At 44.2% G+C, this 16218-nt stretch overlaps 1 protein-coding gene across 1 annotated transcript in view; it reads right to left on the minus strand.

Moving 5' to 3' along the window:
* TTLL3 (tubulin tyrosine ligase-like family, member 3) overlaps window positions 1-16218 on the minus strand; it is a 38641-nt gene that overhangs the window by 15845 nt on the left and 6578 nt on the right. Inside the window, 4 exon segments of the mRNA XM_006872196.1 lie at window positions 3324-3759; window positions 6808-7051; window positions 11358-11506; window positions 14804-14999. Coding sequence (XP_006872258.1) covers window positions 3324-3759; window positions 6808-7051; window positions 11358-11506; window positions 14804-14999 — 1025 coding nt within the window.

Raw genomic sequence — 16218 nt, forward strand, 5'->3', positions numbered from 1 at the left:
CTAAGCAGCATGGCAACAGTAGTGAGGTTGGCCCAGGATGGGGTAGTGTTTCCTTCTGCTGTGCTATGAGTCAGTACCAACTCATAGCACAGGTGCCATCCAGTTAGGTACCAACTCGATGGCACCTAACAACAACAACGGTAGTCCTATTTTTAGTTTTTTTGAGGAACTGCCACACAGCAGCATTCCATTTTGCAATCCCATCAGCAACAGATAAAAGTTCTAATTTTCCCATTTTCTCTGTTTGTTTTTTCCATCTTAGCCACCCTAGTGAGAGTGAAAATGGCATCTCATTATGGTTTTGATTTGCATCTCTCTCACGTTTAATGATGCCTGAGAGCATCTTTTCACATGTTAAGTGGTAATTTCAATGTCCTCTTTGGTGAAATGTCTATTCAAGTCCTTTACCCATTTTATGACTGGGTTATTTGTCTTTTTGTTGTTAAATTGTCAAAATTAGATGTATTTTTTTTTTTGATCATTAGATTTTATATAGGATACACAATTTTTGAAGATAGTCTCCCAGTCTCTGACCTTGTGGTTAGTAGTCCAATGCTTAGTCCACCCACTATACCACCAAGGCTCCTTTTTGATGAACAAAAGTTTTTCATTTCATGAGGTCCATTTATTTATTTTGTCTTTTGCAGTTTGTGCTTTTGTTATCATATATTATCCGTTGTTGAAAGCGAGACTGGCAACATTGTCCATGTGTAGTAGATTAAGAGCTAGACTGCTAACTGCAAGGTCAGCAGTTCAAATCTACTGGCCATTCCATGGGCAAAAGATGAGACTTTCTACTCCCATAAAGACTTACAGCCTTAGAAAGGCTATACAGGGTTGCTATGAGGCAGAACTGAATCTACAGCACATAAACACCAACCATCATTTGCACATTAATCCATTTTGAATTTGTTTTTGTGGATAGTGTGAGGCAAGGCATGGATCCTGTTTCATTTTTCTGCATGTGGAAACCATGGGAAAAAAGTTTTCCAGCACCATTAATGAATCAATTCTTTTTTTCCTTATCAAATGGACTTAGCGCTCTTGTCAAAAACTCTAAATTCTGTCCCATTGGGCTATCTATTGCTACATCATTACCAGGCTGTTCTGATGGCTGTGGCTAGCTGGGAAATATTTTCAAATCCAGATGTGTGATTGCTCCTACTTTGTTCTTCACTTTCAACTTTTTAGTTCTCAGGCCCTCTTGCCATTCCATACAATGCTAAAGGTTGGTTTTTCTATTTCTGTAAAAAAGGTCATTGCAATTTTGATTGGGTGATTGATTTTTTTTTAATTTAATTCTATTTTATAAATTGACTCATTAAAATAATTCTAAGATGAGTAAATAATAATAATAGCAGCTACCACTAATTGATTCTTTCTATGAACCAATTGCCTAGGGAATTTATAGGTGGTGCCATTTACCATGAAACTCCTAACAACTTTATTAAGTAATAACAATAACTAAAGGAGCTCTGGTAGTATAGTGGTTACAAATTGGGGGGTGAAGCACAAGGTCAGCAGTTCAAAACTACCAGCCGGTCCGCAGGAAGAAGATGAGGCTTTCTGCCACCCGTAAAGATTTACAGCCTCGGAAACCCTGTACAGGGTCACTATGAGTCGGAACCGACTCCACAGCACATAACCACCAACAATAACTAAGCTTTGTGTTAGGAGTTCTGGTAGCGTAGTGGTTACAAGTCAGGCTGTGAACCTCAAAGTCAGCACTTTGAAACTACCAGCAGGGAGAAAGCTGAGGCTGTCTACTCCCATACAGATTTATAGCCTCGGAAACCCTATGCAGGGTCACTAATGAGTCAGAACTGACTCCACGGCACATAACCACCAGCACCAGCACCAGCCCCACCACCAAGCTTTGTGTAGCATTTACTATATGCCAGGCACTGTTCTAAAGTGCTTTACTTATTTCTCACAACAACCTTATGAAGTAGGTACTACTTTTATTTCCACTTTACAGATGAGAAAAATCAGACCCCCAGAGGCTAGTGTCCAAAGTCACACAGCTTATAGTTAGTTACTGAACAGGGATTTTCACCTAGGGAGGCTCCAAAATATATGCTCTTAACACTGCTCTATCCTGTATCTCTGGAGTCCCTGAGTGGTATAAATGGTTAATGTTCTTAACTGCTAATTGAAAAGTTTAAAATTCAAGTTCACCCAGAAGTTCCTCAGAAGGAAGGCCTAGCAGTCTACTTCTGAAAAATCAGCCACTGAAAATCCACATGTTCTCCTCTGACATACATGGGATCACTGAGTCAGAATGGATCCAACAGCAACTGATGATATTGCTTCTCTAAAAATACTATTCACTTCTTCCTATCAAGAAACAGGCTTGTTTTCTCAGTGCACTGGGTTGATAGGGATGGACAATTTAGACATTGGCTATCAAAAATGGGAAACTATAACGGCACAAAACTAAGCTCTCATAAGTGTGCTTAGTTTCAGAATGAGGAGGGTAAGGTAGAATCCCCACTGAATGGCTTTCCTCTTCTCCAGATGGATCTGGTGAAAGAGGATGGGGAATGATGGGGGTAGGATTTTATGACTCAATTATGGATCACTGTTAGCAGGATTAATTGTGATTGTCACAACTGTAATTGTAGAAGATGTGTAACTAAAAGGGAAGAGTAGTTAATCTTTCATTTAGGAACAGACAATCCCAGGACCATCAACAACAAAGAGCATGAGTAGAGTGTGCCTAGTAAAGCAGTGACATCAGAGATGGTGGCAGAGGTGATGGCAAGGAGAGACAGAGAAGCTGCGGGTTCTGGACTGAGTAAGGCTGTGTGTCTGTGGGCAGGAAGCTGGCTTGCAAAATGTGCCTTTTGGATGAATATGTATTTTTTGTTTTGTATATGTACATCAAATATTTTTGCTTTGTTGATTTGTGAACTATAAGATGTAAAAGGGAAGGCATAGGAAGGAAGCAGGATAACTTGTTGCAGGGAGGGGACTGTAATCATTGAGATGAAACACCGTGTATAAGTTGTTGAATGTAAAGCTGATGATCTAGTCTGTTAACCTTCATCCAATTCACAATAAAAAGTTAAAAAATATTATCTATTATCCACACAAAATACTGATTTCTTCCTCCCAAGTCCCATGAGAGATAATAATATTATCTCCATTTCTTTTACAGATAAGGAAACAGGCTAAGGGAGGCAAAGTGACTGGACTGAGTCACTGTGGCAGGACTGTGTGACTACAGAGCCTTAGCGCTTCACTATGGCCTTGTCTGGAAGAGAGGGCCGATCCCTGGGGAAGTGTTAGCTCCGAGTCCTCTCTGGACAAGGCCACCTCACCTGCTTATAGATGAGCTCAAAGGCTCCTGTGTCACAGCTGCGGTCCTGCCGCCGGTCGATGACCACTCGCAGGGTGTCGGCTTGCACACCAGCACAGAGCCGAGCTGTGACCGCCGTGGAGGGTGCCATAGTGGGACTGGCATTGATCTCGATCAGCCAGGGCTGGAAGTCTTCCCCAAACACAAAGTCTGCACCATAGAGCTCGAAGCTGGCCTTCCGGCACTGCACAGTGTCCTGGGAGGTCTGCAATGTATGGATCACAGCAGCCTTCATGCCAGGCACAATAACGGTAGACCAGGCCTCTGGGGACCCCATCTCCTGCAGGTGGGCCTGGAATTTCTGGCTTGACCACATGTTGTCTGGGGGCAGCTGTGGATGCCGGTGGCATGAATTCTCCAGGTGTTTCTGGATGGAGTTGTTGCACAGGTGCACGGAGCTGGAGCAAAGAGCAGAAAGCTGAGGTCTTGGCTTCCTGGAACCTCTCCCACCCAAATTCAAAGAAGGTCGGCAAACCCTGGGGCCAGCCAGGGGGCCACCATTAACCATTCAGCTTGAGACGGAATCCTGCTTCGGGGGGGGGGCAAGCTTGGGTCTTTCTAGGGACAGAACCAGCTCACAACAGGGGTTGCAATGCTAAGTGTTTTGTGCATAATCTCACTAACCTTCACAGTGCTTGGAAGATAAAGTGGGTGTCATGGATGGACCTGTGTTCTCCTAAAATATGTCCTGAAGGCCTGACCCCTGGACTGATGGATGTGATCCTGTTTGGAAGCAGGGGTTTTGCCATTTTTTTCATGATAATGAGGTCATAGCAGAGTAGGATGCATCCTAAATCTAATCATATATGAGTTATAAAAAGCAGGACAGAGATACATACAGGGAGAAGACAGATGCCAAGAAACACTAAGGAATGCCAAAGTGCTCCTGGGGCTAACAACCAGGAGGGACCCTCCTCTAGAACTGACATCTGAATTTGGACATCTAGCCTCTAAAACTGAGTGACAATAAATGATTCCGTATTGAAATCATTCACTTGTGGCATTTTTGTTATAACAGCACTAAGTAACTCAGACAGGGGTTAAGACTATGCTAGGCCTTGTTGTTAAGTGCTATCGATTCGGATCCGACTCATGTACCAACCCTGTATAGGGGTTTTGAGGAGCAGCTGTTGAGTTTGAACCGCCGACCTTATGGTTTAGTGGTTATTCTACAGCATTGCACACCAGTACTCCAATGTAGGCTGTTGTTGTTGAAGTTCTGCCGAGGCGGTTTTGACTCATGATGACTCTGTGTAGGGTTTCCAGGGAGCAGCTAGAGAGTTTGAACTGCCAATCTTGTGGTTTAAATCGACCTTGCGGTCCAGTACTTTTCCTACAGCGCCATACCAGAACTCCAAGGGCCTTGAAGTCACCAAGTAAGAAGCCCTGGTTGTGCAGTGGTTAAAGCACTTGCCTACTAACCCAAAGGTCAGCAGTTCTACTCTGTCACCACTGTCAGTGGAAATCAATGTAATGAACATGCTCAAGGTCTGCCTTCACCACTTATTTGATCTTAAGTGCTTTTGAGTCAGTTCTGACTCAGCGATCCATAAAGGGTTTCCAAGGAGGAGCTGATGGGTTTGAACTACCGACCTTGGGGTTAGCAGTTCAGTGTTTATCATACAGCGCATGTCATTTAACTTGAGTTCTCATTTTACACCTGTAAATTGCAGGTGGTGATAGTTTCCACTTTACTGGGTTTGTGTGGAGAATGACTGAAGTCGTTTTTATGGTGTGCTTGGCACACCATAAAATGAAGCATAATGAAGCACTCAGTGACTGACATCACACCCATTCTTCAGATGTGGCAACTGAGGCTTAAATAGGCTTTCACTTGACCAAAGTCATATAGCATGAGCGGCATGGAGATAGAATTTGCACCCAGTCTTCAACTAAGGCATTTCGGACCTCGATTTAGCTCTGCAACTTCTCTCTCTCCTCTGGCCCTTACTTCTTGTGCCCCCCATTTACCCTGCTCTACATAGTTTCTCTTCATAGTAGGTATTACCTTTCCATGCATTAGTTTGACTTGTCCTGTGCATTGTTGATTCTGTTTCTCCCTGCTAGCATGTGAGTTCAGGGCTAGTGTTTTTTTCCCCGTCTTACTTCTCTAGCCCTGCCATAACAGTGGTGGCTTTAAAGAAGGGGAATTTTCGCCCTGTTCTGGAGGTTAAAAGTCCAAACCAAGGTCTTGACCATATCCACTGCTTCTGGGAACCTGTTGCCTAGGGTCTGGTGCCTGTAGTGATTCTTGGCCTGTACCACACCCTAGCATGGTGTGGTGTAGTAACTCCCACAAAACAATGTTTGTGCCCTGCTGAGTCTGGGTAACAGACAGTGGGAGAAGATACTGGTGGGATGACAGGATTCAGCTGTGGCTATCAGCAGAGCTCATTATCATTGTGAGAACTTGAAATTCTAGCAGGAGTTTAAAATGAGCCATCTCAGAGGCAGGAGGGGGCGGATCTCACTACCATCAAAGAAGATCCGGGAGTGGACACATCCATTGGACCCTGAGATCCCTGTTCACACAATCTCCTCAACCCAGAGGCAGAAAGCTGTGGCAGAGGAGCACAGGCAGAGGAGAAGCAGCAGTACAATTGAGAACCAAAGCATGAGACAGAGCAGTGGGCTTGCCAGTCCATGGAGTCAGTAAAGCTGCGTGACTTAGGGCAGGAAGCTGGCTTGTAGAGTGGGGAACCTCCAGGAAACTTAACTGGGGAGCTGTGTTTGTCAACCCATGGAGCTACAGCCAAGCACCTCTGGGCATATATCAGCAGCTGACTGAAACAACTGTGCCCTGAGCATTTCTGAGCCTGAATTGTAACCTGTTCACCTCCCTAATAAAGCCCATAACATAAGCAAGTATGGAGTCTGAGTTCTGGGTGGCCATTGCAATGGATTATTGAACCCAGATGAGAAGTAGAGGGTTGTGGGAGGAACAGTGGGTGCCTCATAGTTTTGCACATGGCATCTGTCTTTCCAGTGTGTGTATGTGTAAGAGAGAGAGACAGACAGAGAGAAAGAGAGAGAAAGAGCTCTTTCAAAATTACTAATTTATAATCTGAAGGCAGAACATAACCTACCCAAGAAAACTATTCTTTCACTGGATTGATTACATTACATTGCATTATGGAAGATAATCTGCTTTGCTTAAGGTCAAGTGACTTTATCACAGGTCTAGTTGTTGAACTAAACATGAGCCTAGTTGCTGTTATGGAGTAGCTTGGCCAAACTGAAGCAGATTACTAAATCACTGTTGTATCCCAAGTACTCAGAACAGTGAATGGCACATGATACACAGTAACTTGTCAGGTGTCTTTAAAGATGTTTAGATGGATGGGTGGCTGGCTAGCCTGCCTGCAGAATTGGAAAGTAGCTGCTTGTTTGCCTGCCATATCCCCACTTCAACTGGGAACCCTTGGGAGACGAGCGGTGGCACTCACTTGTCCAGGTTCTTCAGGGAGAAGGGCTGTGTGGAAAAGCGGATGTAGCTGTCACGGTAGAACCAAACAGTAAGTGGGTTCCAATCGGTCACCAGGAACCACTGTCTCAGGTCAAACTTGGTGCCAAAGATGAGCAAAGGCCGCTCAATGTACTTCTGTACCACCCACTTGCCGTCTTTCATCATCATGGGGTTGCAATTCACCAGTTTCAGCATCTCCTCCAAGTGGTCCATGCACATGATGCCTACAGAGGAATGGGGTAGTAGGTCAGGCAGAAAGAAGGGCGGAGGACTATGGCCCACTCAACACAGACCACATCCCCCAGCCATCATAGGGCCAAGGAAGGAAGCTGGGGAAGTGGAACATCTGCCAAGATGTTTTTTGTTTTTTTAATTAACTAGTTAGTTGTAATGGAATATATGCACAGATAAAAATTCAAACAGTATTTATTCTAGGGCTTTTAAAAAAATCATGTACTTATATGATTTTGATTAATTGACTCCACCATAGTTAATAGGATATCAATAACAACAAAAATCAGACAGTATAAAATAATATACAGTAAAAAATAAGTCTCCTTCCCAGAGGCAGCCAACTGCTGCTTCTGGGTCCTTGGTGGATACCCTCCCAGGCCACGTGAGCATCTGTGCATGCCTGTTTCATAAGACTATGGTATTTTTGGGATTTAGAACAGGCTGGGTACATGGTAAACATTCAGTCAATGTTTACTCAGATTCTAGCTGTAGAATTCCTGCCTCCAAAGGTATGTTCCTTTTTCAGTTTTATATTGCTGAACTGACCTGTAAAAGTATTCTATCCATTTTCAGTCCTAGCAAAAATGTATGGGGTTGTGTTGTTTCCCCACATTCTACTCAACACTATTAATTATTAGAATTTGTTTTGTTTTGTTTTGCCTTCCCCTAGGTAGAAAAGAATATCGCATTTTAACTTCATCTCTTTTTATAATTATAAAGCATCAGGTGCTGGTAAATAGCAAACTACAAAGTAAACACACACACTCACAATTCAATCTCATTCCTTCATTGTTTGAACCCATGAAGCAGCCAGATTGCCTGCCAGAAGTAGCAGAATAATTTTTGCCAGATCTTTTCTCATATGACCAGACAGATGATCAAGATTCCCAAGAACATAGTGTAACAAAAAATGATAGTGAGTCGACATTTCTAGTAATGCATCCTAAGGAAATGGATGGAACAGGCCACAGAGATAGTCCTCTGAGTTACTTATAATAGCAAGAAATCAATAACAAAAAAACTAGAGGAAAAACTATCACAAAAGGATTAGATAAATGCATGGCAGTCCTTGCAACAAGATTAGATTATGCAGCTACAAAAATAATGAAGTAATGAATGTGCATTCATGATTCAGTCATAAAAGGAAATGGATTCTGATACATACTGCCACATGGATAAACTTTGAGAAACATCATCCTGGGTGAAATAAACCAGACACAAAAGGACACAAATGATCTGATCCCCTTATATGAAACAGACAAATGTACAGAGTTCAAAGTTTATGAGTCACTACCAAGGGCTGCCAGGGTTGGGAGGGGTGAATGAGATGACTGTAAAGTGGTACAGAATTATTGTTTGAGGGATGCAAAATTTTTGAAACAGATCATGTAGATGGTTTCATATCAGTGACATATACACAAAGTATCTAAAACGGCAAACTTGAATTAAATATATTTCACCACAATAAAATATTATTTTAAATGAGATAAGGAGAGTACATACTGTACTTTTATGGAAAGTTGTAAACTAGGTAATAATTTAATGGGTGCAGAGTTTCTGCTGGGGATGGTAAAGAAGTTTTGGAAATAGTGATGGTAATTATACAATACTGTGCCTGTAACTAATGCCACTAAAACTAACTATACACTTAAATTTCTTAAAGTGGTAAATTTTATATTGTATATATTTCAACACAATAAATGTTTTATAAAATAAGATGGACAACACCAATCCATGGACTGCCAGAAGGATGAACAAATCTGTCTTGGAAGAAGCACAGCTGGAATGAACGGTTCTTAGAAGCGAGGATGGCGAGACTTTGGCTGACCTATTTTGACATGTTATCAGGAAGGACCGGTTCCCAGAGAAGAACGCCAAGCTTGGTAAAGTGGAGGGTCAGCAAAAAAGAGGAAGACCCTCAACAAGATGGACTGACACAATGGCTGCAACGAGGGGCCCAGTCAAGCTTAGTCATGATGGTGAGGGTGGCATAGGCCCAGGCACTTGTACACAGTGGTCACCATGAGTCAGAGTTGACTTGACGACACCCAACAACCACCTATGGTAGTATTGTTGTTAAGTGCCGTTGAGTCGATTCCGACCCATAGCAACCCTGCATAGGGTTTCCAAGGAGCAGCGGTGAGCTTGAACCATTGACTTTGCAGTTCAAATGATTCTGCAGTCTGACGCATTAACCCACAGCACCACCTAAGTTGGGGTAATTCTAGGGGCTATTACTTTCTTCTTCTGAATTTCTTTTACAATGAACACATCGTTTTTCATAACTGGGAAAAACAACAACACAGTTCTTTCTTAGGTGGGAAAAGAAACTACCTACTGCTGGTTTTGAGGTAATGGTTACAACAGGAGTTTCTCCAGAGTCTGGAGTTGGAACAGCACCACTAGGACATAAACAAACTTTTAGAGATAGGATTTAGAGGGATCTGTAAGCCCAATGTAAGGAGCTCTCATGGTGCTGTAGGATAAGCACTGGACTGCTAACCGCAAGGTCAGCAGTTCAAACCCACCAATTGTTTCACAAGAGAAAGATAAGGCTGTCTATTCCCATAAAGATTTACAGTCCTGGCAATTCTATATAAGGTCACTATGATTCACAGACAACTTGATGGTAGTGGGTCTGCTTGGTTTTGTTTTCTACATAAAGATGTACATCAGACTCATATCCTTAACCATACTCATTCAATCTATATATTAAACAAATAATCTGAGAAGCTGGACTATATGAAGAAGAATGCATCATCAGAATTGAAGGAAGACTCATCAACAACCTGCAATATGCCAAGAACACAACTTTGCTTGCTGAAAGAGGAAGAGCCTTGAAGCACTTACTGATAAAAATCAAAAGACTCCAGCTTTCAGTATGGATTACACATCAATGTTAAGAAAGCAAAAACCCTCACAACTAGACAATAAACAGCAGCATGATAAACAGAGCTCTGGTAGCGTAGTGGTTATGAATCGGGCTGCGAACCACAAGGTCAGCAGTTCGAAACTACCAGCTGTTCCACAGGAGAAAGATGTGGCTTTCTGCTCCCGTAAAGATTTACAGCCTCAGAAACCCTGTTCAGGGTCACTATGAGTCGGAACCGACTCCACGGCACATAACAACATGATAAACAGAGAAAAGATTGAATTTGTCAAGGATTATATTTTACTTAGATCCACTCATGAGAGCAAGTCAAGAAATCAAACAACATACAGTACTGAGCAAATCTGCTGCAAAGACCTCTTTAAGGTATAAACAACAAAGTGTCAATTAGAGGACTAAGATGCACTTTACCCAAGCAAGGTATGGTATTTTCAATTACCTCATATGTATGTAAAAGCTGAGCAATGAATAAGGACAACTAAAGACAAACTGATGCCTTTGAATTCTTGTTTTGGTGAAGAATATTAAATAGACGATGGACTGCCAGAAGAATGAACACATCTGTCTTGGAATTAGTACAGCTGGAATGCTCCTTAGAAGCAAGGATGGGGAAACTTGGTCTCATGTGCTTTGGACACGTTATCAGGAGGGACCAGTTAGTTCCTGGAGAAAGACATCAAGCTTGGTAAAGTAGAGGGTCAACGAACAAAGGGAAGACCCTCAGTGAGATGGAATCACACAGTGGCTGCAACAATGGGCTCAAACATAACAACAATTGTGAGGATGGGATGGGACCAGCTAGTGTTTTGTTCTGTTGTACACAGGGTCGCTTTGAGTTGGAACCAACTTGATGGCATATAACAACAACATGCAAAGGCAGAGTATCTAAATACCTCACTTATATGAATTCATTCAACCCTCCTCTCAGGTGGGTATTATTGACTCCATTTGACAAAAGATGAAAAATGAGGCAAAGAGGTTAGCTAAACTGCCTGGAATCTTCTAGAGCGTAGGTGGCAGAGCCTGGGTTTGAACCCAGGCAGTTTGGCTTCCAGCATTCGTGTCCTTAACCATTATGTATACCTCATGAATGTATTGATTGAATCTGTGAGCCCTTCAATGACAACGCCCTGCGTCACCAGGCTCTGGGGCAGATGTCTGAGGGTATCACTCTATGCTGAGCATAAGCTGGACTTTTTTATCTCATTCAGACGTACTCACACCATTTCACACAGGAGGGAACTGAGCTTACCGAACTGATAAAGAAGGTCACACAGCAGGTTAGTAGCCGCGCCAAGATTCAAACCTAGGCAATTTGTCTCCAGAGTTTTCGTGGCCTTTGGTGGGGGGCGGAGGGAGGAGAAGGTTGTGGGGTGTGGATACAGGAAACTGGTGCTGACCCTCACCTCTTCCACGGGACTTGGCTCCCGGCTTCACAATCCAGATGTTGCGGTCCCCCTCCATGTCGATCTGGGGCAACACGTCCCGTAGCTGCTCTAGGATATCCTCACAGCGCCGGACCTGAGTGTCGAGGTGCTTGAGTTCTGCCCCCTCACTGTGGGGAGATGGGGGGACTTGGGCAGGGCCAGGTCTGGGGGTAGAGGGGGCAGACAAGGGCAAGAGGAGACACAAACCCCCTCCAGCCATGGTCCAACCACCTTTGGTCATATCTTCCTCTCAGAGATCCTGGTGGGTTACTCCTAAATCTCTGTCCCAGCCCAGGATGGGGCATTCCATTTACTGCCCCACCACCACCACTCTTCCCACTTGATGAAAACTGCCTTTGGCAAGATATAACCACAGCAACTCCTGTTGATTGGTCACCGCTTTGAGCCAGGCATTGTGCCAAGGGCCCTAGTATACAATCACTAATCCTCTCACTGGTCTCATTGGAATATGCAGTTGTCATCAAGACTCTTTTGACTCATAGCAACCCCATGTGTCACAGAGTAGAATTACACTCTGTAGAGCTTTCAGTGGCTGACATTGATTGCCAGGCCTTTCTTCCAAGGCACCACTGGACAGACTCAGACATTCTACTTTTTGGTTAATAGCCAAGCACAAACTGCTTGTGCCATTTAGGGTCCTTCATTCAGAGGACTAATACAATTCATTTATTTTAAAGAAGTTTGGAGAGTTAAGGAACTTAGCTAAGACCATACATCTGTTCAGTGGTTGAGCCAGAACTCAAACTTAGTTCTGTGTGGGCTCTCCATCCACAGGTGCATTTGAGGTACACTCCCCTCCATATCTAGACATAACATTGGTTGATAAGTGGGTCCCTTCCTTGTTCAATCCTAAACATACCTCCTTGCTTTACTTCTCTTCCCATCACACCTCACCATTTGGCACATCTGCTTAGTTGTTTATTGTCCTTCTTCCCTCATGAGAATGTAAGCGCTACAAGAGCAGTGATATCTGTTGTTATTCTCATCACCAAGCACTGGACCTGGCACTTACTGGATGCTCTCTAAGTGGTTGTTAAATGAAAGAATGGCTGACAAGAGGCCGCCTCAGTTACTGGACTGTACAAAGAAAGACCTGTTCCCTCCGGACATAAAATGTCCTGAACTAAACCAAGGCAAAAAGTATCCCAGATGACTGTTCCCATTTCTTTTCTCTTGACTGAATAGGAAGGATGCCTCTGTGAGATGCTAACCTCTCTTTAACACCTTAGCCTCTTAGACGGGTTCCAGCCGTGGACTAGTTCTTATCACTCCTGTAATGAGGAAGCAGCTTCCGGAGCAGTGTCAGGAACAGGGGCTACCAGGGAGAGGGCCCCTGGGAATACTCAGTTAAGTCCTGACCTGATGGAAACTTTTCCCATGGCCTGTGGCATAAAGTAGCTGCTCAGTAAATTCAATCCAGGAAAGTGTCAAATGTGGGCAGCAAGGGCATATGTCATTTGACAATGACACATATACTCAATACGACAATCTGATTTTATATTTAGCAAAAAGAAAAAATGACTGATGTTTTTTGTGGAAAGGCAAGCTTGATAAAAGCTTGGCTGGTAAGGCATGGATATTAAATAAAGTTTAAAACAAAAAAACAAAAAAACTTAGCAGTAAATATTGAATGAATCGATTAATGTTACTTTCTTAATTGAGGCAGTGGTGTTTCAGTGGTTGAATTCTGACCTTCCATGTAGGAGATCTGGGTTTGATTCCCATCAAATACGTCGCAGGCACAACCACCACCTGTCTGACAGTCAAGTTGTTAAGTGCCATCGAGTCAATTCCAACTCATAGAGACCCTATGTAGGGTTTCTGAGAAGCGGCTGGTGGATTTGAACTGCTGACCGTGCGGGTAGCAGTGCAGTGCTTATCCTCCAGTGCCATAGCAGGACTCCCATCTGACGGTGGAGGCTTGAATAGTGCTGTGATGCTAATAATTGCTATGACTAGGTTTCAGCAGAGCTTCCAACTTAAGACAGACTAGGAAGAAAAGTCAGATCTACTTCTGAAAATCAGACAATGAAAACCCTATGGATCTGATGGTCTGATCCATAGCCAGCTGGTCATGGAATGGATGGTCCAAGACCGGGCAGTATTTTGTTGCATTGTGTATGGGGTCACCACAAGTCAGAGGCCAACTTGACAGTAGCTAATCGCAAAAACACATTCTTAATGATCTGTCCTGAACAAATCAACACTGCACAGTATCTTATCTAATTCCTGCTTTTCAGAAGTTAAGTGGTTCCTTTGAGGGCAGGGACCCCGTGCGGTTTCTGGAGGCTGGCACAATGCTTGGCACATAGGAGGTGCTCATTAAGGACTTGCTAACTGTCTCCCTGCCTTCAGGACCCTTCCCTCTCCAATCCCTCCTACACACATCTACTGAAGTGAATCTCCCTAAATAGCACCAGTCTCATATTGATACTGTTTTCCTGCTCCATTAAGGATCCCTGGTGGCACAGTGTTGGACTGTAAACTGCAAAATCAGCAGTTGAAACCCAGCAGCTGCTCCACAGGAGAAAGACAAGGCTGGCTGCCTGCTCCAGTAAAGATTTACAGTCCTGGAAATCTTAAGCAGCAGTTCTACTCTGTCATAAAGGGTTGCTATGAATCAAAATTGGCTCGAAGGCAGTGAGAGTTTTCGGGTACCCTGCTCAAGAACGTTTTCCTAAAGTGTGCTCTGAAGGCAGTGTTCTCAGGATGCTCAGGGGCAGGGCTGGTGTCTCGGAAGGACAGGACACGCTGCCCATTCTCTCTCTTTTGGACTCCATCCATTACATATTCAAGGTTCTGAGAAGTCCAGCATTCAGGACGCCTGTTTAACTCTGTTTAACCCAATGCTTTCCACAAGAGCTCTTTTTCATACACTCAACTTATAACCGGTAGGACGACCATCCGGCTTATAAGAACTGGCTTATAGGAAACACTGGCTTCCAGGCTAAAAATCAAAATGGCTTATAGATGCCTGTTTTGTGAGTCAATACTATAAGACTATGCTGAGCACACAACACAAGTTGTCCTTTTTAATCCTACCTTATTATTTTAAAATCTGCTTTGTATTGAGAAAAGTCAAGCTCAAAAAGATTAGTGATGTTCCCAAGGTCACAGAGCTTGGAAGTCATAAAGCCAGGACTGGAACCAGGATCTTGATGATGACATTATGCCAAGAACCAAGAGAGTGGTTTGAACCCAATCATGAAGGCGGAGGGAGGGAGCCCTTGAAGGTTCTTGAGCAGGAGAATAGTAGGGTGAGCAAAAGGGGAGCCTTGGGGAGGAATTGAGGGCTGCACTGGGCAGAGAAAGGGTCTAAGTATCATCAGGTCAGAACATGGAAGTCCCCTGAAGGCAGGGAGCAGCAGCCCATGCCCCATAGCCCTAGTTGCAGAGATACTCACTGGACCACTTGGTAGTAGCGCTGGAGGAAAAGGGACCAGCCCTCAGGACTGAGATACAGTGGGGCCTCCAGATCCTTGTCAATGTCCGTGTGGGCCAGGTTACTAAGGTGCTCCTCACATGCACACAGAGCCTCATCCACAAATGCTGGGGGCACTGTCACTGGCTTTTTCTCCTGTTTCTTTGCCTGCTTGTCTCCTGCAGAGAGAGGGAAAGACCTGTTACTATCCCATAAGCAAGGCCGGAACCTGCCACCTGCCACACCCCCACTGCCCTGAGATCTGGTACTGAGTTCCCACCTTGAATGCACCTTAGGCCCACACACACCTACCTCCTCAACTGCCCCAGGATGTGTCCCTTACCTGATGCTTTGTCCTAAACATACCTGAGGCTTCAGCACATGCCTGTATCCTCTACTATCTTAGATATACCTGAGGCTCTAGTATATACACCTGTAGTCTCTACTGCCCAGGACTGGTCACTCACCTGAAGCCTTGCTTTAAATGTACCTGAGACCCTAGCGCTTAACCTTGCCCTGCCTCTCCCCACGAACAGCCCCTTCTAGGATCTGTCACTCCTTTGCAGCTCTCACCTAAAAGCCCTCAAGCCTTCTAAGGCAACTAATAGCTCTAGCACAGACCTTCAGTCCCTAGACCGCTGACCTGACCTCTGACATACCTAAGGCCTACTTAAAATGTACCTGGGAGCTTTAGCCTAGATGAAGCCCTCCCTCAAATCTGACACCACTTCCTAAATTATTACCCTCCCCTGATATCTTGCTACAGTCCTTCAGTCACTGAGGTGCTAACTGAGATACCACCACTCCTGAGGCCCTCACACACACCCAGGGTTCTGATACTCACACACCTAGAGTTCCACACTGCGCAAGTCCTGACACACCTTAACATAGCACCCCAGAAACAGACACCTCACATGCACACATACAGCTGCTGTCTTGACTCACCCTGAACATCTGCTGCTCTTCTAAACTACTGATGTAATTAATATGCAACGGAGACCCTCTCTGTAAACTGAAACCTGACCTACACCAGGCACAACACCATGGGAGTTTGAACACAGGGTCTCCCGGGTTATACCTGAGGCCCTGATCCTGGTACACAACAGTCTTCCTTGTACCTGGAGCAGCATGGGGTGAGTTTTATTCCTTTCAGCAGAAATTCCCTGCATTTCCCGAATCCCTGGCTGACAGAATCTGGGATTGCAGACTGGTGGCTTTAAGGTAGGAGCTAAGTCCAGAAATGGCAAGCATTGGATGGGCCATTGTAAAAGAGGCTTCCTCAATGTCCCATCCCCCTCCACTCCCAGGTGTTCCTTATAATCAGGTTCAACAGGTCTTCAGGCCATCTGTAAATTTCTCAGATTGACTCCGCCTCCTCCTCAAAGAACTGAGCTCCCC

This window comes from Chrysochloris asiatica, unplaced genomic scaffold (genome assembly GCF_000296735.1).
Source record: "Chrysochloris asiatica unplaced genomic scaffold, ChrAsi1.0 scaffold00186, whole genome shotgun sequence".
Lineage (NCBI taxonomy): Eukaryota > Metazoa > Chordata > Mammalia > Afrosoricida > Chrysochloridae > Chrysochloris > Chrysochloris asiatica.